The 21,009-nt window shown below is 37.2% G+C and overlaps 2 protein-coding genes across 2 annotated transcripts; both read left to right on the forward strand.

Annotated features, from left to right (window-relative positions):
* The first annotated feature begins 85 nt into the window (after positions 1-85).
* Positions 86-11,609, forward strand: LOC103998854 (uncharacterized). The gene is made up of 10 exons (XM_065169420.1): positions 86-390; positions 3,451-3,487; positions 4,290-4,367; positions 9,164-9,188; positions 9,286-9,318; positions 9,430-9,551; positions 9,655-9,785; positions 9,956-10,179; positions 10,846-11,105; positions 11,326-11,609. Exons 2-10 carry the CDS (start codon positions 3,485-3,487, stop codon positions 11,416-11,418), a joined length of 969 nt encoding a protein of 322 aa, XP_065025492.1. The 5' UTR covers positions 86-390; positions 3,451-3,484; the 3' UTR covers positions 11,419-11,609.
* Positions 11,610-17,247: 5,638 nt separating this feature from the next.
* LOC135649298 (probable lysophospholipase BODYGUARD 3) lies at positions 17,248-20,530 on the forward strand. The gene is made up of 4 exons (XM_065167511.1): positions 17,248-17,848; positions 17,933-18,270; positions 18,347-18,546; positions 19,970-20,530. The coding sequence occupies exons 1-4, from the start codon at positions 17,290-17,292 to the stop codon at positions 20,292-20,294; spliced, it is 1,422 nt and encodes a 473-aa protein (XP_065023583.1). The 5' UTR covers positions 17,248-17,289; the 3' UTR covers positions 20,295-20,530.
* The last annotated feature ends 479 nt before the right edge of the window (positions 20,531-21,009 follow it).

Raw genomic sequence — 21,009 nt, forward strand, 5'->3', positions numbered from 1 at the left:
TTTGAAAGAAGATTAGAGATGGAAACTACCGAGTGATTGAAATGATAGAACAAGATTTCGAGTATTATTCCCTCCCACATGCAGGTGTCCTATGCACGCGGTCCGCAGGGCTTTCCCAATTCCCATCTCGCTAACTCGTCTTCCTTATGTTGAAATAGAATACGCATCTATCATCATCTGAGAACCAACTCATATACCGAGTCGGTTCTCTCGGATACTAGGTTTCCCAGTTCAAGCTCTTGCTCTCTTTCTCTCTCTCTCTCTCTCTCTCTCTTGCTCGATCGAGGGTCGCAGCCCTGATCGAGCACCGCCATCTCACGTTATTACCCCGCTCCCGTCCCCTTTTCTTCGCCACCAACCGGTCATCAACCAGAACACCGCAGGCATCAGGTCTGATCTCTCTCCGGTTGTTGTTATTTTCCTTTGCTCTCTTTGTTGTCTGTGTTGGTGGAAGACGGGGGCTCTTGGATTGTGCGGCCGCCGTCGGTGAAGATCTGTTGGCTTCATGTGCAAAATATGAGCTATTTCTCTGGTTTTCTGTGCTGCAATTAGGTTTTGATTGATTTTCCTCTCCTGTTTATCTCTTGCTAAATTCTCGTCGAGTTTGTTTTGTGCCGCGGATCAGTAGACATGAATAGCATATGTGTGGTTTCTGAAATGAATTTATCCATTATCCTCCTGTAAGTTTTCGCCATCGGTGTATGATTTTAATCTTAATGGCATCTCATCAACATTTGGGCGAAGATTAAGATAATTTAAAAAAAGGAGATTACCATTTGCAACCCCTTTTTTGTTATTTATAACCCAATATTAAAAACTTTGAATGTTCCTAAGTTATCCCTTTTGTAAATAGATATATATTCTTGAATTTATAACTTAATTCCAATAAGATCTTTTCACTCCTTGCCTACGATCTCTTTTCTACCCTTTTTTTCTCTACTTTTTCTCTTCCTCCTCTCAATCGTCCGAGGTGACGTAAAATGATGAAAAAAAAGCAGATGATGAAATTGGATGAACTAAAGATCATCAAAGAGGAGGTGAGAAATAGTCTTTAACGTTTGTTACAATGATTTAATGTTTTCAGGGTTATGTATTTTCTATAAGAGCTCATAAGACACCATCTTCTATGTCAGTTGTATTAATCCAAAAGATATATGTTTTGGGCCTTTGCAAACTATCCAGTAGGATGCATGGGCGGTGGGGAGAGCCGACGACAGTAGGGTGTGTAGGCAGGGGTTGTGGAGAAGGAAACAAAGAAAAAGGGGAGGGTAAAAGCAGAATTAAAAGGGCTGTGAATAGTAAAATATTATTTATTAAAATTTTTAGCGGTTGTGAATAGTAAGGAGGCTCAAAATAGTAAGCTAAAAAAAAAAAACTTGAGGATCATTGTAATGTAATAGGAAAACTCTAGCCTTACTTGGTTCAGCTACTCCAACTATCTTTACTTTAACCTAAACCAACCTTGTGTGGCATGCTAGATGGAACATCCTTCGAAGGCCATGTAGCTATTTATTCTCCAAACAACCTACAATTGCTATAAACTTTCAATCCTTAGGCCTCCTATTTCTTGCAAATTTTCTGATATTTTCTTAGCTAATTACATAATTGCTAAAAGTGTATTTCTTTTCACTTGGGGTCTTAATATTCTGTAGTGAAGCAGTTTGAAGTAAATATACAATTTATTAAATTTGCAAGCTTTCTAACTATTTTGTTTTTACTCCCATTTAGTTTAGTGTTGATCAGCTCGTTGCCCAGCACTTAGTTGCTTTTCCATTAAGCCTATATTGGGTTAAGTTAGATGGTATTATCGAAGGAATATCTCTAATTGAAAAACTCTTCATTGAAAGGGATTTGAATTGTTTTGTAGGGAGAGAACATGGAGAATTTATAGGGTGCATTGGGATTCTAAATACAAGGAAAGGAATGAAGAAGTCAATATGATTTTAGAATTTATTAATTCTTACAATCTCATAACTATTGATACTCACCTCAAAAAAATGATAGATGGACATAATTGTAGTCAACAGAATTTTTTCTTTTATAACTAAGGACGATGATATAGATGTATAGGAAATGCAACTGGATGGAAACAAAGAGGTTTGGAATTTGGACAAAGATAATATTAATGCCATCTGGACTTTTAAGACTAGGAGTGTAGCAAAGAAGATTTTTGGAAAATATAATGGTATATGTGCAGCTTTAAGAGAGAGAAACTAGTGGTGTGTAGAAGTTCAAGAGGAATCACCAAAAAGAAAGCATGTTATAACGAGCATCATAATTGTAAAAACGAGGATAATTTTATAAGATATATAGTAGTTAAGGAGGAGGCAAATAAAGCTGAAAGTGTGACAAAATACAAATGATATTTTTTATTGGTTAATCAGGTATCAAGGATGGGAAAAATTATACTTATTTGAGTACTAAAGTTAGGAAATGGAAGAGTAGAGATTTAAGTAACATTAGATACATTAAAGATGAACAGAAAAATATGCTTATTGATGATAAAGTTATTTTAAAAAATAGAGTTGGAGATTAAATGAGTTGTCTAACTAGTTTCCTATGACTATAGGATTATAGCAAGTATCAGCGTAAAGTCTTTTATCTTTTCACATCAATAATGAATAAACTTTCTAGTCATATATAGGATAGATACCATTCATGTATGTTATTTGCTGATACATTGTTTTGGTTATTGAAAGTTAAGCTGGGAGCTAAGCTTAGAAACTAGAAGTTTTCAATTAAGTGGGACCAAAAATGAATGTATGAAATTTAGTTTTCCAAATACTAAGAAAATAAATGCAACTGTAATTTGTAATTATGATGCATGGACAATAAATCCCTAAAAGTAAATGTTTTTGGTGTTTTGAATCTATGATTTAATAGGAAGGAGAGGTTCATGTAGACAGTGTTCATAGAATAAAAATTGGATTGTTAAAGTTAAAAAATGTCATTGTTTTTTGTGATCATTGTGTATCTTTTAGCTTAAAAGGAAAATTTTATAATATAATTGGAAGGTCAACCATGCTTTATGGATTAGATTATTGGGCGGTTAATAGATATGCAGAAAAAAATCAGTGTAGCTGAGATGGGAATGTTAAATTGGGTGTGTAGAAGTACTAGAAAAGATAGATTAAGAAATGCTATTGTTTGAAATCATCTAGAGGATATGATGAAATTGACTTAGCATCATTTAGTTGTTCTTACAAGCTGTGAATGTGTTTGTCCTCCGATGCTGTAATAATTTTGACATACTGCCATCGATAGATAAGTACTATGAGTTCTTAAAATTCTTCGGTGATTACACTAGGAAATCATGCTTAACTAAATGTCTTATGACTCATATCAAAGATTAAATTTATTCTAATTTTTTACATTCTTGGGATTCAAATTGTTGAGTTTGACTCCTAAACCTCTATGATCATATTGATGTTCTTTATTTCTTTTACACAGTCTGAAGGGCCAAGCACTTGGATCTGGAAGCAAAATGGTATGTAATGTTACCATAATTTGAAAAACTTTTATCTTTACTGGCATTTGTTTTTAGCAAATTCTTTCCTCATTATTTTATATATCACTTGAAATCTTATCAGGCTAGGTAAACTTAGTACCACTATTCATTCTTTCCTTAACACACATACTAGCTGTTCACCCATACATGGAGAACATATAGTAGGTCGCACCCTCTTAAGATCGGTATCCTTTCCCATTCAAGTTGCATTCTTTCTTATGGCATAACAGCTAACTCCTTGCTACTTACATACGATGCAGCCTGCCATTATGGGCAACCACTGATAATCTTGATAAAATTTTTGATGCATGCTGATTTACTTGTCTGTTAGACTTGAGTTCAGTAAACTAATCTTTTAGGAGGTTCTTCGTGTCTATTTTTGGTTTTCCAAATCTTTAATACATAGAGGTTGACCACAGATAATCAAGTTCTCATCACTAATTAAAGGATCCCTAAAAAATGTTTGCTCTAGCTCAATAGTCTATATACTCTGCATACTTTTGTGAGGAGAAAAGGTCCTTGCAATTGACTATTGGAAAGCTATGAAGCATAATATTTAAGATGGATTGAGTTTGGGGTCAAGGGCAGCAAACTCAACAGATATTAACTTTTAAATCTTTTTTACCATTTGTTGACAGCCAATAGCTGTTGACATTTGTCCAGATTAAAAAATAAAAAAAATCCTGTTTTGATTTTTTTAATCTTTTTTTACCTTTTGCTTTTTATTGTTGATTACTTAGTTGTTCTATAATAAATCATTATTTTCTTCTTCTTGTATCAGTTTTTTGGGGGATTTAATTATTATGGGAATTCATTCGAGCAGACTTACCGTTGTTATCCAGCTTCATTCATTGATAAGGTTTGTGATTCTTCTCACTTCAAATTTTACTTATTGAGCTTTTTAGTCAAACCATAATATATAATATATATTATCTTATTCTTGCATAAATTTGTTTTCTTGCTTTGAAAAATTAGGTGTATTTTTTTTCCAAAATAGCACCAAGTGTCAAAATAGAAGATATGACTATCTGATGTAGGATTACTCCTCCAGGTAATAGAAATCTTTTTGGGACTATCATAATTGGCGAGCCACTCAACTGTCTGATTGGCCTTGTGCAAAATATGTTAGAAAGAATATCATTTCTAAACTTCAAAATCTGTGAGAGAAAATTGACGCTGAAGGCTCTTAGGTTGAGGCTGAAATTCTATCATCACCTCCTTGTCAATTTGCTAGAATTTAACTAATACTGTTGAACTAAATTCCAAATCTGAAGGGCAGGTGTAGATTCAAAAAATAACTGCAGAAAGCAGTTGAAATACATGCTACATGGTTATCGGAAATTTGAACTCAAGATTATAAATCAAATATAGGTAAATTTCCACAATGATGCTTCCACATGAAAATAGATCTGAGGAACAATAATTATACACCAGCTCAGTTTCCATCGTGGCCACCTTTCCTCTATAATTACGTTTTAGTTTTGCAAGAATTGATTGGCATTTTTAGCTATTGCCAAATTATGAGGATGGTGGTACCAGACCCAATAACTATTATTAGGAGCTAAAGGAAGAAAAGTGTCAGCTGTGCATATCATCTAACAGGGACTGAAGTGTACAAATTCTCTCCTTATCACAATTGTTATCAGAGATAATATAAGAGACACTGAAAAATGAGAGAATGAAAATGACATACAAGATCAGCAATTTATGAAAAATGGTATCAAATCTTAATGAATTTTAAAAAGTCAGACACCATTCCAAGTATCTGAACTTCTATTGTTCTTACTGATCTTCCTGAATTTGTTTAAAAGTTTTAAATATAGTATGAAGAAATGGTTTCCAACTCAAACTGCAACTGATAATTATTTTCTTCATACAATTGATTCAGTTATGATATATTTGCAATTTCTCTTTCATCCCTCTTGTACACTTTTCTGATGCCTATTCTCTTCAAATTAGAGAATACCCCATTGGTGCTCATAAACATTTTGTTTTGATATTAGGGCAAGGCCATTAAATGTCTTTTCATGGTGAATTATGGACCAAACCTATCTTCTTCTAAAAAGCTACAAAATAAGCTTGCTGTGACAGCTATTGGTGTCATGGAAATTAGTGCATAAACCATCCTCACGTAAACAATGAGGCAGTTAAAACATAAAGATCGATGCAACACCTGGATATAGGACTTCTCGGGCATCATTGCATCAGCCATGCAAGTTTTGTCAAGTAAACAGTGACAAAATCGATCAAACAAGATCATCATTGGCACCAAGGATTGAAATATTGTACCGTATCGGAGTTTCGACATTGAAGGATTGAAGTATATATATATATATATATATATATATATATATATATATATATATATATATATATATATATATATATATATATATATAATTCGGCAGCGATGTCGCCTCTCTCCTCTCCCCAGGCGGGGCGACATCGTCGAGGTGATGTTGTAGAAAAATGAGGCGACATCGCGTTGCCTTTTTTGGCGATGTTGCTGAGGCAACGCAACGTCGCCTTTCCTGCTTGGGGAGAAATAGGCGACGTCGCATATTTATGTTATATATATATATATATATATAAATATATAATGCCGTTCAGTAGTGGGCAGTCCGTGTACTGGTCTCCTAACGGACCGGTACGGGCGGTATTATTCAAAATTGTAATCCTTGATTGGCACCACTTTTTACACCTGAAGATCTATCATTATCTTCTCTGTCACCAACAACTATTATTTTTCCTTCTTTGTACTCTGAAGTGTCTCCTTGGAGCCCTAAGAGCCCTCGAATCAGTCAATAGCTTGTTGGAAGTTTCAACCTGCTATAATCACATTATGCAGCTTTAGACTAGCAGTCTGCCCCTTTACAGTCCATCTTAATAGCTAATTAGACGAGGAAAACTTCATCAGATCATCTAAGCAGTGAGACACATACACTTCAAGTTTAGTGAGGTTAGAGGTCATTGTGAACATGAGATCAATTTTTTTGACTCTGGCCATTGATGATCAAAAGAAAGAAAAGATCTTTCGGAACAAGTCCAAAAATTGTGTTTTTGGGTATCAATTTCTTTTTGTTGAAAGTGTGCAGATCTTGAAAATTATTACATTAACGAGGACTTTGTCTTCTATTGATGAAATTGGCTTTCTTCCTCAACATATGAAGACGGGAAAGAGAATGACAAAGTGAATTTAGGGGATGTGGTCTAGGGACATGATCAATGCCCTTCTTCATAGGGACAAAGTGAATTTATGGGATGGAATTTATAGTGATAACAAAATTCTCAACTCCCATTTAGTTGAGTTGTGGTAGGAGATTGCTAATTAACTCCTTCCACCATGTGCTGGTATTAAGAGGATTCAAATTTTTTCATTTGTTGTTAAAATTTAGATTTTTTATCAATATATTTAGTTGTTTATTAGGGAGTCTCTAGAGCCCAATTTGGAGTCTTCAGGGTGTTTAAAAGTCCTAATATGATTCTAGAATTTGATGAGATTACCGAAAAAGGAAAGGGTGGTTTTAATTGCTTGAGGCACACCAAGGAATTATTATTTTCTTTTACAGTTCATTTACTGATAGTCGAGTGGCAACCTTTCTTTTTTTTTCATATTATTCTCTTATAGGGTGCTTGTTTTCCTCAATGAGTAGGAGAATACCTTGATAGAAGGGTCATGATACATTTACTGATAAAAATGATAATATTACATCTTTTATTAAGAAAATAAATCAATCTCTTATATGTAAGTTTGACTATTAGAGAAACACACATTTCATGTTAGTAGTAAGGCATTACACTTTAAGTTTTCTAGGTTAGACATTATGAATGTGATATCAATTATTTTGATCTGGTCATTGATGATCAAAAGCAACAAAAATAAAATCTTTTGCAACAAGTTCAAAAGATTGTTTTTCGGATATCAATTATTTTTGCTGAAAGTGTGCTGATCTTGAATATTAACATGAACGATGAAAATTGGCATTCTTATTTATGAAGAGGAGATGACATTGTTGTGTATTGTTTGTGGATTTAGAGGTGTTATCTCTTGGGTCACAGTTTTGTTGTGCAGAGTGGCAACATTGCACCATTACTTTTAGATGCGGAAGAAGCTTAATCCAAAGAAAGCTTGTTAGCAACTTTCTTGGCAAGTTCTATATGGGCCAAATAAAATCCAAGTTCCACATGAAGATCAGGGAACGAATGCCGAGAAATCCATAGGCATTGACTCTAAAGCAATTGATTGAGGTTGATCTTGGTTCCAGGAGGGACTCATTTAGATAAAAGAGGAATCTGATGGCTGATGCTGTGACACGTTTGAGAAGGCATGAACAACTTGCATTTTGAATTCTTGAGGGAGTTTCATGACACTTTTTGGGCAGTGACTATGCTTAAAGCCCTACTATCTTAAAGAGAGGATGGGGTAGGATGTGGAAAAGCATGTGCAGACATGCCTATCTTGTTAATAGGACAAGGTGGAGGGACAAAAGCCAATGGGCTTCTTGTAGCCTTTGCATGTGTTTAGAGCCACCTTAGGAGAGCATGTCACTGGACTCTATTTTCACTTTTCCAAAGATGAGGGATTTCAGATGAGGTTTGATGGTTGATCAACTCTCAAAGTATGATACCTTCATTGTTAGCATCCAATATTTCTTAGCATGGAGGCTACAAAGTTGACCCTGAAGAGTGCCCAGGATTGCCATGGAATGACTAGGATGTGTGCTTCTTAGGATAGTTATGGATCAAACCATTCAAGTAGTTGAGATTATATCTTTTCACAAGTATTGCTCCTAGATGAATTGCTAGACATTATTCTCTCTTTTATATTTGCTGCTATTTGTTAGTGTATTAACTTTAAACAGGGCTTTCCGACTGACAACCTATTTAAAGTGGTTAAGGTGAATTGAAGAGGAGGTTAAGACTTACGAATATTAACAAATGGACCAATTTGACGAGGAGGCCTCAAGACTTTTTTACATGCTACTTGATATGCAGTTTCATAGTTTACATGTTCGGTCCTCTTATGTCATACGAAGATTGTGTTAGGCAATGCAGTCACATGAAATTTTATCTATTTACTCTCTTTTGTGAACCAACTTGAGAAATATTCTGATCATTTATGAGGTTTCTATATTGCCGAAACTTGGAATGTTCTCAATGAATATTCATTCTCTTTCTTTCACTTAATAGTGTTGATGTTTTTCTTGAAGGATTGTTCTCCCCTTTTACTTGTCCTTTTCAGCACCATATTGACATTACTATATATGCCCAATTTTCTGCAGTTTAAAATTAGAAGCCAAATCTAAGTTTTGATTATTTGGTTATTAGTTAGTGTCTCATTATGTACCCCGAATCTTTGGATAGTCTTTTTTGCAAAGTAGGGTTTTCATCTCTCACACTTGGAAAAACTAATATTTTCTAAATCTTTGAAGTTCGTACACCTTTTCCAATAAAGTTTGAAATGTTTGCACTCTTTATTTGTGATAAATTACTTAGGACATTGCTGTGTAGATTGGTGATTATTCTCAATTAATTTAAGTTTTGATTCCAAATAGTACCTGGAGATCAGAGAACTCTAGTGTTGTTATTTTGTGAAAACTAAAAAAATTGTCTATTTTGCTTCCAAGAGCACTTATACTCTGTCTATCTTTGCAGCCACAATTGGAGATAGGTGATAAAAGTAAGCAATTCATTCCTTAATTATCATCATACTTATTTGGAAATTTTCTTGTTTATGCTCTATAACCTCAGTGGCTTGTTTTGCTGTGTTCTCCCAGTTATAATGCCGCCTTCTGCTCTTGATCGTCTTGGTAAGATGAATTTTTGTCTTGCATTTTGTAGTAGTAGAAAGGTTTGTTTATTTCTTGGACAATTATCAATTTCTAGGTCCTATAATCTTGATGTTTTTATGTCCTTCACAGCTTCTCTACACATTGATTATCCAATGCTATTTGAGCTCCATAATGCTGCGACTGAGCGTGTTTCACACTGTGGTGTTTTGGAGTTCATTGCAGAAGAAGGCATGATATACATGCCATATTGGGTAAGCCATGATGAATATTCTCTTCCAGATGTTTTTTAGTTCATCTTTTAATGCAGGTTCTGAATGATCTTGTGATTACCCTTTTCTTTTTTGGATCATTCAGATGATGCAAAATTTACTTTTACAAGAGGGAGATATTGTCCGTGTCAAAAATGCCACCCTCCCCAAGGGTACATATGTGAAGCTGCAGCCTCACACAAAAGACTTTTTGGATATCTCAAACCCCAAGGCCATGTTAGTGAATCTTTTATCTGCTTTTCATTCTCTGCAAATGAGCACCTTCTATATTGACTTCTGTAATTTCAGATCTGTCTTGATGCATTTGTTTTCTGCATATGTCATTTTCCTGATGTTGCTGGCAATTGCAGCAGAGGGACTAACATTTTCCTTTTGGGTTACTGCAGTTTGGAAACGACATTAAGAAACTTCTCATGTTTAACAACTGGTGACAGTATAATGGTAGCATACAATAACAAGAAATACTACATAGATATCGTGGAAACAAAGCCCTCTTCTGCAATTAGCATTATTGAGACAGACTGTGAGGTTGATTTTGCTCCCCCGCTTGATTATAAAGAGCCTGAACGGCCCCAAACTTCTTTAACAAGAAGCAATGCACCAGAACAAGGTTTTTTTTTTAATGCTTTTCATCTTCTCCTTAAAAGTGTTTTTCTTTTTATCCTCTTGTTAGTTCATGCCAATGTGAAGTCTTAATTTCCCCTTTTTCTGTTTGTCCTATCATTTTCATCTGTTTCTTTTCTCTTTCTTGCAATGTTTGTTGCTTTTAGTTGAAATTCATTGTAAGTTTGTAACTATATTTTATTATTGGCTGCAACCCTGGTGCAAAAAATTGGGATTTTCTTCAGTAGATTCAAGACAATATATATGGTGCAAATTTAGTAACTTCAAATCAAGAATGACTACAGAAAAAGGTTTTATATCAGATTAAGTGGTGAGTTGCATATGGAGTATCTTGTCTAATAGCAGAAATAAGGAATTTGAAATAGATATTTGGCGTTTCCAATATGTATACAAGAATAAATTAACAAAACCATGCTGAATGTCCTCGTGAGCCTCTAATTATTGAAATGCATTCTTGTTGGTTTGTTCTTTTCCTGTTATCACTTTGACATGCTCTAGATATCTGTTGATCATGTCGTATTTGTTTCTTTAATCAAATGTGAGCACCAATAAGTTGTGATGTTTTATTGCTTGATCTTGAATATACTTCTTTGCTATTAATGCTGGTGTTTCTATGTTCCATGTATAATTGATGGCTATCTTGAAATTTCAGCTCATCACGATCTGCAAAATGAAGCCGAAGTTGAAAAGAAATTTACCCCATTTGTGGGTGTTGGAAGAAGGTTGGATGGAAAGCCTTCTAAGGAGAATACTCCAAGTATTGGTTCCTCTGTGAAGGATAATAAATCCGAAACGATAGATGGTACGAAGCGGTTATCACCGTCCAATTCGGAAGGCAGCTCTTCTCGTCAAGCTAAGGGAAAGCTTATTTTTGGTTCAAATGCAAATCGTACTCCAAAAGAAGAACCAAAGGTAGTTACCCAAAGTTATTGAGTTTTGTGTCATTTGATGAGAAAACAAATGCATACTCGTATCTGATATTCCTAAATACTATCTTCCGAGTTTTGGAAACCCGTAGCTGTCTGTATTAGGCAAAATGTTACTATATCAACGTTTTATTTTGGTAATGGGTTCTGTAGCTCTCTTTCCAACTCTATTTTAACTCCTAGTGTGTTTTTCATTGTTTTTGTAGGTTGCCCCCAAGGAAGCAAATGAACAACCTGAAAAGAAAGAAGAACCCAAGTTCCAGGCCTTTTCTGGGAAGAAATACTCATTGAAGGGTTAATCAAGCGAAGTTGCTCTATACATTCTCTTAGTATTTAAAAGGTTTTATAAACATATCATACTTTGACAAGTAAAGCACTCCTCTTTGGATCTTCTTAATGTATGATTTTAAGGTTTCACCTGCCATATTCATGTTATTCTCTAGAAGCTGTTTCAGTCTATTGCTTTAATAAATTATCTACTATTATCTCAGTTGTTGTGAACATTCTGTATTTATGGTTTAGTTAATTATTTTCTTGAGCTTGATGTAATCCTTTGCTAATTTTGTCTAAAGGAGTATCAAGCATGGCATTGAGTTCAATTACTCCTGTATTTCTTATTTTGTGTCTGAAAAAAGTTTCTCACATCATCCTCTTCGATAAAAGTATTGATGAAGCATGTTGTAGATCATGATAAACAACATAAATATCAATATGTTGATTGTCTAGATGATTTGTATTCGATAAAATATTCTTAGTCATTATGGAGGTTGTGTTGATAATTAAACACTTGTAAGTTTATATCTTTTTGCCAATGAATTATAAACCACTCTCTCCTTTTAGTTTCCTAATTTCCTCCGCTTTCCGTAAAAGCCTTTTTTTTTAACTTTAGTTTCCATTCATTCTCAGAGACGACTTCTTTCTGCAAACACCGATTTCTCACCTTTATCATATTGTTCTCAAACATCACGATCAATGCACCAGAGATCCAACACTATTATCTTGATCAGGGAGGGAGCACCACAGATTTCTCGAATCTAAACAATTTAAGTTTGTCTGTCGGAGCTTGGAACTTGTCAACATTTTGAAGAAATACTGATGCATGGCCATAATTAATCAAGCCAACGCAAAGCGTGAGATAAAAAAGAGGGCGAATGGATTCTTAGCAAAAGTATTTACTAGAACTCTATCCGATTGATTGAGCCTCACATTACGCCGACTGAAAGATCATCTAGATAAATGCAGTACCTTCAAGTTGAAACAAAAGATAAGATTGAAACTTTGGATTAGGGCCATTACTGACAGGTCTTTTCATTATGTCATAACATCCTTATTTTCTTTTCATTTGTGACATGATGGAGGTTAAAAACACTCTTTCATAAATTTATGAAGTACTATTATTTTTCAGTAAATTTAAATAACCTCATTTGGTTCTTTATCAATTTTTCGTTGTATTCATATTGATAGTAGTAATAAAAATTAAAATACGATATCCTATTTTAATCGTGAGTAGAATTGATGTTATAAAAATAAAAGTACAATAGTGTATGATGAGTCTTGGATTACGTAGGACAATTAACTCGCATCACATGAATCATCCTCCTTTCCTTTCCACCAACAACTAATAAGCGCACATACTAACCAAAGAAAGAGGACGCCATGAATCATTCGCATTCCACAACTTATTAATCTAATCCTCAACATCATTCCAAAACAGCGACATCTCATCCAAAACCTCGGGCTATTGAATCCGCCCAATAAATTAAGAACACTAGGTAGTTATATTTCCTCTCAAATCCCTTTAGCTATCGTCGCATCAACTTTCTCGTTCTTTTCCCACTCCACTAATGTATTTTATGTGGAAAGCCCCGCAAACACTCCTTTCGGTGATCGTTACGTTTCCTCATGGTTATAATGCCAGTATGGACAAGAAGTTGGCAATAAAGCGTTTATAGCTGTTTTGTTCTTACAAGTTTTGATATGTCACATCTCTCTCTCTCTCTCTCTCTCTCTCTCTCTCTATATATATATATATATATATATATATGTGTGTATATATATATCGTGTGGCCACTTTGAGATCAAATAATGAGTGGAATGGGTCTTAGTCCAGCCAATATATGTATGATACATGGTCTTTGGAGGGGAGCAATTGCACGCTAATAAATAAATTGGAGGACCACTTCGATGCTTGACTATATTTAAGAGTCTTCTACGTGTTGTCAAGGACACAGTGATGCACCTCTCTTTTAGGTGTGTCTTAAATGCGTTGCTGTTTCTCCCACAACATTGCTCAAGTCTTTTAGGGTATTATCACCAAGTCCTATCTTGAGTTGTGTTGTACCCTAACAAGTCATCATGATAAGGATCTTACAGAGAGAACACCTTGACCTTTTCTTCTTTTTTTTTTAGTTCTTTTTAGGAAGCTTCATTATAGCGAAAGGCATTGGCCTATTTCTTAGCTTTCTTTTATTATTGAGAGTAATATACAAGACGACGTAAACTTGCCACATGTTTACCATCAACTTCATATTGCTGTTCATGAAGCTGCATGACAAAGACAAATTGTAGATGCTTAGGGTTTTAGGTATCCCAAAGTCCACCGATTCAACTTATGGACATCCTAAAGACACAAAGATAGTTGAGTTTTCCTTAAATGTAAAAGCCATAGAACACTTAGAGATAGTGGTGTTTTGATATTGGAAAAAGATACATTATGAATCCTTACTAATTCAACATCTTAACCTTATAAAGGATAAATAGTTAAAGCGATGATAGATATGTTAAAGTCTCTATTGGTTAGGTTACCTAATATTTTTTATAATTTATCAATGAGATTTGTGTTCTAACCCTTGAGAAATAGGTTTGTTACATTATCATCGTATCGGTATCTTGAGTGTGAAATCAACAAATATTCATATATTATAAATTTTCATACACTATCATCTTGTATCTCTTCATGAACATATCGAAAATGGAAAATATCATCCTTTAGTGAAAGTGAGGATCTTACGATGATATGATAAAGTCTTTATCAGTTAAGTTACTTAATATCTTTATAATTTATCAATGAAATTTGTGATCCTTAACCCTTCATAAATAGGTTTGATACACTACCATCATACTAATATCTCGAGTGTGAAATCAACAAACATTCGTATATAAAAAATTTTCATGCATTTCATGCACTATTATCATATTTCTCTTCGTGAACATATCGAAAATGGAAAGTATCATCCTTTAGCACAAAAAAAAAAAAGCCATAACCTGCATTTATTATTAGCAGTGCTAATATACTAAAATCCAAATACACCTTTTAGTATATTAGCAGTGCTTTCGTTATCGATACATAACCTGCATTTATTACCTATGCTATATTGGTTTGAAATTTCCTCCCAACGAAAACAAAATCCCTTTCGTTATTGATGCATATCCTCCGTTCGTTGTGCAAAATACGAACAAACATCAAAAGCATAACGCTGGATTGTAGAATACAACCATTTTGCATCCATCAATCGACATCAACCTCCAAGCTCAATACAAAGTGGTCATCGACAAGGATGGGAATGAATCCTTAGTTCCATTAAGCATGTTGGTCCCGCCACATGATGGCGGGGCTTCTGCTTATGCCTATCAACATACTCGTTAATTAGATTTTAGATATACGCCATAAAAGATTAAATATTATATAAGTTCATATATTTTAGTAGTTATTAGAATTTGTATAAAAGGTTGGGTGATGAGAATATCTTATGTGTTACTATTTTCATATGAGTTATTGGATTTTTGCATAATAAAATTCTTTTATGGACATACGCATAAAGAGTAATAATCATTATTTGTAGTTTTCGACGTGAGCACGAGGGCTCGTTAGGAATAATTCATTTTGGGTGAGCTCATACGATTTTACGCGACTAGAATGTGACTTTTTAGCTTATAAGATTTTGATTTTTTTTATTTTCTAAATCGACATAAAAAAACTAAATGTACTCATGAGATCTCGATAAAATAGTGAATCAAGTTTGGGAATCTATAGGATGAATATAACTATCAGTTTATTATAATGCAATTAATGCATTGATTATGAACTTGAATAGTCAAGTAAGTCTAATAATGGAGTTTACACCATTCATTAACAATGCGGCAACGAAGACCATTGGATTGAGGTAGGAGAGACAAAAGAGGAGGAGTGATTTTATTTGGTTGTCTTTCATGTCTCTCAAGTTAGCTTTTCCTGTTAGGTGTTATCTTGGCATTTCTTATGTGCATTTGGTATGAGGTGTCACACTCCTTGCAAGTTATTTCATGGAGGTGATTTCATCGTAGGTAAACCACACACCATCGAATATTGCTTTTTTTATGTGGTGCTCACTTTTCGGTGTGTATTTTGTTATTTTATGCTTTTAATTGCTATACTTTAGTGGTAGGTCGTTCAAAAGAAGATTAAAAAGATCATATATATGGTAAGTATTTTAATATAAAAATTTGATATATTTAATATCGATAATACGAAACTATAACATCTTTCACATAAAAAATAGTAAGATTAAGATTAACTCATAATGCTCTCTTTTTTTCGTTACTTAGACGTAAAAGCTTACCCGATAATTAAAATCTTAAACTCTAATATCCTTTTTTTTATACAAAATATAAATGATGAAGACATAATTCAAGCCTATTACTTTGCGATATATTGTTATTTACCAGCTAAGGATACCTTCTAAAAAATATATCAAATAAGGCAATATATCCAATATTTAAGATATAAAAATATATCGAATGAGTCTTCCAACCCTCAATCTTTGATAAATTAATCTAGTACATCACCACTAAATTAATATTTAAAATTTTATTTATATTTAAATAATTTTTTGATAATTTATTCTATATATATATATGGAATTATAAAAAAAAGGTTATAACCTCATATTGGAAACACCTTAATTAGTATGTACGTAATCTAATTCCTACATTGATAATTTGCCTGCAAAAGTCGGTGTCAGACTTTTAATGATCCTCCAAAACCCGTTGGAATTGGGTCGACACTCGATAAACTCCACCTCACATATCATATAATTTGTACATGAAGATCAAATTATTGGGCATATATATATATATATATATATTGTGTTTAGTATATAGGAAAAAATGATACCTAATCAAACCATTAATTAAATGCCGAAGGAACAAAAATCGAAGACAAAATGGACGCTATCGTATCTTATTATTTTGGGGTGTCTAAAAAAAATAACTTCTAAATGCTTAATTATCGAAGAATACACATTCTTAATCAACAACTAACAGTTCGACATGTGGTCATACACGCGACAGATTGATCGACACATTAAAAAGGCAGGACGTGTTTCTTTCCCTTCAATTAGCATGGCAAGGAGTGTGGGAGGTGGACACGTTGACTGTTGTTTCTTGTGGTCGGTTCATTATTTGCGTTGGCGAGAGGTGCATCGACTTGTGTTTCGTGTGGCACATTATTAGCACGGCGGGCAGAGCGTGGGAATCAATTACTACCCTTCTAACACGCACGATTAATCCCTACGCTATTAATTTTACTTACTGTACAATGTAATGTATCTTAATTGTGATGGATCTCAGATTTGAATTCACGTGTGATCGTAATGTACTATACGTCTTCCGATTGTAGTATTGGCTATGTATTGATATGGGTAAGTAATAGTTGGGAAGGAAGAGAGAGGAGAGAGTAGAGCCAAAGCACGCGGTACTCAACCACCACCCACCTTCTTTTCCTTGCTCAACAAACCCTTTAAATGATACCATCAATTCCACCTCGTCGTCGAGCTCTTCACCAAAACCTCTCCATGTTTTTGGAAGCATCCCAATTCACACACCCATTTGCTTCTGTTTCTTTCTTTTTTGTTTGTTTATTCTTTCTGGTTTTGCCTTTTTAATCCTGCGGTAGTTGATCGTGTTAGCTATAAAATCCCGGTGGCATTGGGATTGGGACTGCGGATAGCGAGCAGTAAGCTTCCACCTGCTGCTTGTGGGCTCGCTGGTGGTGGTTGCGAGCTCCCCGCGGTACAAGCCAACCGTCGCAGGGTAAGAAGACACCCGACCGACACCGACATTGTTGCATATAGAGGAGGGAGGGTGAGGGCGGGGAGGCCTGAGAGAGAGAGAGAGAGAGAGAGAGAGAGGAGATGGGTGGCAGGGGGGGGAATGATCAGTCTTTGCTGACGCTGGCTGGGGAGCTGCTAAATTCGACTGTTAGCTTCCTTGTCTTCTCCTTCCTTGACGTCCTCGACGTGGTCCTCTGCGTGGTGTATAAGCTGATTGATTACGCCATGGAGGCGGAGTGGAAGCCCTGCTACTGCTCCTCCTCCAACAACATGATCACCAGCAGCGACAGCTTCATGGTGTCCGTGAACAGAGGGCCCAAGATCGTCCGCCTTTGCTCCACCAAGCTTCAGCTGGAGGACGTCTCCGACACGCTCTACTCACGCCACTCCCGCGTGTCGGAGTTCTCCCGCAAGGCCGCCGTGGCCGTGGCGGCCAGCACCAGCATGTCGGTTCGGTCGCCGGCCACCACCTCCTTCGCCGTCGGCTCCAACATCATGGAGATGCTGAAGGGGAAGATCGAACGGCGGCTGCCGCAGCCGATCCCCCTCTGGTCCGACTGCGACTGCAAGATCTGCAACTCGTGGAGCCGATCCACCTCCAGCACCTCCCAGCTTTATGTCCATGCCGAGGGGCCTGCAGGCACGTTCTGGGTCGCCATGCATGCAGAATTCCCCGCTCCTGAATCACCGAACGGGGTTTGACATGATGTGATTTGGTTGACAGATGGAAGAACGACGACGAATGAGGACGTCCTGTTCATCCACGGCTTCATATCATCCTCCACGTTCTGGACGGAGACCGTGTTCCAGGAATTCACCGCCGAGACGAGGTCGAGGCACCGGCTGTTCGCGGTGGACCTGCTGGGGTTCGGCCGGAGCCCCAAGCCGGCCGACTCGCTGTACACGCTGCGGGAGCACATCGAAATGATCGAGAAGTCAGTGCTGGAGCGATACGACGTGCGCGCCTTCCACATCGTCGCCCACTCTCTCGGCTGCATCATTGCGCTGGCCATGGCCGTCAGGCACCCAAACGCGGTCAAGTCCCTCACCCTGCTGGCTCCGGTAAGGATCGCACACGCCTCCCTCTCGCTAGATCTCGAAAGACGATGCAATCGTTGATGGTAGAGCGGCTGCGCAGCCATATTTTCCAGTGCCGAGGGGCGAGGAGCCGTCGCAGTTCATAATGCGGCAGGTGGCGCCGAGGAAGGTGTGGCCGGCCATCGCGTTCGGGGCCTCCATGGCTTGCTGGTACGAGCACGTCAGCCGGACCATTTGCCTCCTCATCTGCAAGAACCACCGCCTGTGGGACTGCCTCTTCAAATTCTTCTCCGGTAACAGGTACACTCCCCAAGTTCTCACTTTTACGTATGCACCACCACCACATACGCTCGCATCATCATCGTCCCAAATGGCAATTTACTGCAGCATTACACACTGTTCATGGCAGTAAGAGGAGGAAAGGAGGGGAGATTGAATTCCCCCCTCCAAAATCCAAACCCCAGCTGATTAAAGCGTGGGCTCCTCTCCTGTTCCACCATCGTGACGGGAGATAGCACTGTGTAAATGCTGGAAATGTTAGATCAAGATGATGAATTCCGCACCTGATCATTTAGTAGTCGGGGATAAGTGTGTCTGCTCATTTATGAGGTGCACAGTGTAAGGTCGTCCTGAATCCACCAACTTCTGCAGCTGCTAATTCACTAACAGTTGGGGCCACGCAGCTGTCTTCGCAACGAAGGGGTGAGGTGATTAATGCTGCAACATAGTGGCCCGCAGCAGTAGGTTTGGGGGAAGCCTCTCTGAGTCTTTCCTTAGCGTTCTTCTGAGTACAGTGCTGCCCGCCTTCTTTAGCCCGTATCAACATAACCTCCTCGATTTGAATGGAGGACATGTTCTGTCCATCTCCATCTCATCAGCTCATATAGGATTCTATCCCTTTTCATCGATCGATCCTTATCTGAGATCATCTCATTGATTCCACAGACGAGTGGATAGAATGATGGATTTAGTTTTCGTAATCGATTCTTGGTAATCCTTTAGCAGATTAGCAATGAACACAGATTTATGGGTGATATCATGCTCTTTGTGTTTCTGGAAGCACATGGGATCACATGATCCTTCCAACCCCTGCTATTTCTATCTCTGCTGTTCATGAGAGGTGTCAGAACATGAGGTGTCATTCAGATGACAGCTTTTAAGCCAATAAATATGCAAAACATTGCATCTCTCAATTTGTGATGGAAAGACATGCCACCAAAGATGCTATGAAAACTTTGAACTGCTACTCTCTCTCTCGAAAGGTCCTTATCCTGAACACATTGATCTTAGCTTTTACAACTGTCCTCATCCTTTGTCTCTCACTAGCTGTCGATGTTTCTTTTCGAAAGAATCAGACAATCCATCAATGAATGGTCATAGAATTTACTTCCGAGCTTTTGCTCATGCATTTTTTCTGGAGCACATCCATTGGAGTCAGGAAAGGATTTAGGAATCTGTTGCTTCTCTCTTACGTTTGAGATCAAATAGTTAGGTGGAAACAGAGTCGATTGAAAGAACAAGTTTGGTAGGTGAAGTGTGAGATGTTTCCATCCAATTTCATGCCATATTTCTCAAGATAGATCACCAAAAAGAACATGAATAATCTGACAAAGGGTCACTTCGTCTCTGAATTGCTGTTTGATAACACACGACTCAGTGCATGAGATCTCCAGCGGCTGCGATGCAGAGATGATGATGATGGTTAGAACATGTAACTGGGCAGGATGCGGACGTTCATGATCGAGGTGTTCATGTGCCACACGCACAACGCGGCATGGCACACCCTGCACAACGTCATCTGCGCCAGCGCGGAGAAGATGGAGAGCTACCTGGAGACGGTGCGGGAGAAGCTGAGGTGCGAGGTGCGGGTGTTCCACGGGGGCAACGACGAGCTCCTCCCCGTCGACTGCAGCTACGACCTGGCGGCCAGGATCCCCAGGGCTCGCGTCAAGGTGTTCGAGAAGAAGGACCACGTCACCATCATCGTCGGCCAGCAGCGTGCCTTCGCCCGGGAGCTGGAGGAGATATGGAGGGAAGCAGGGACGTAGGGAGGAAGACATGCCGATGAGGAGGAGGAGGAGGAGCGACCAAAGACGCTCTGCCTCTCATAGAAAGAGAAACAGTAAGAGATGTGTATTATTGTCCGCTTTCTTTTCTCTTCTCTCTTCAGACGCCGTCGTCTGTTGATCGCTGTGATTTGGACCGAATCATGCATTGACGTTTAGGGGTTGGCCTACGTATGAAAATATAATCTGAGTCAATAAGGAAATCAATGTTATGTGTTTCATGCGATGCGTGCCGTATCAGAACATTCCATTGGCAGAGTATTACGAGAGAACTCACCATTGCAAATATTATGCCCATATTAGTCATCACCTAATGCAGTTTTTCTCTACCATCAATTGTCTGCTGCTCCACATTGAATTTTGTACTGTCTTTTACTGTTAACGTGACCCCCAAATTTCATAATGATTGATTCATTATTTTTCTCGATTAATAAGAGTAATAATAGGTACTAAATGTACCTATTAGTACATCGGATATAAGATTGCTTGAGCTTTATTTGTATTCATGACAAGGCTAAATACTTATTAGTACTTCCGATAGAAAATATAAGATCGCTTGGTTAGTACAAGTACGTCGATTTATGAGAAATTATTTGATATGAATGTCCGACTAGAAAATATATCTCCAAAGGAGTAGAGGTGATTCTAGCACTAATAAGATTTTAATTCTCTTGATTAATTTTTTATGTTTATGTAG

The sequence above is a fragment of the Musa acuminata genome, chromosome BXJ3-9 (genome assembly GCF_036884655.1).
Source record: "Musa acuminata AAA Group cultivar baxijiao chromosome BXJ3-9, Cavendish_Baxijiao_AAA, whole genome shotgun sequence".
NCBI lineage: Eukaryota > Viridiplantae > Streptophyta > Magnoliopsida > Zingiberales > Musaceae > Musa > Musa acuminata.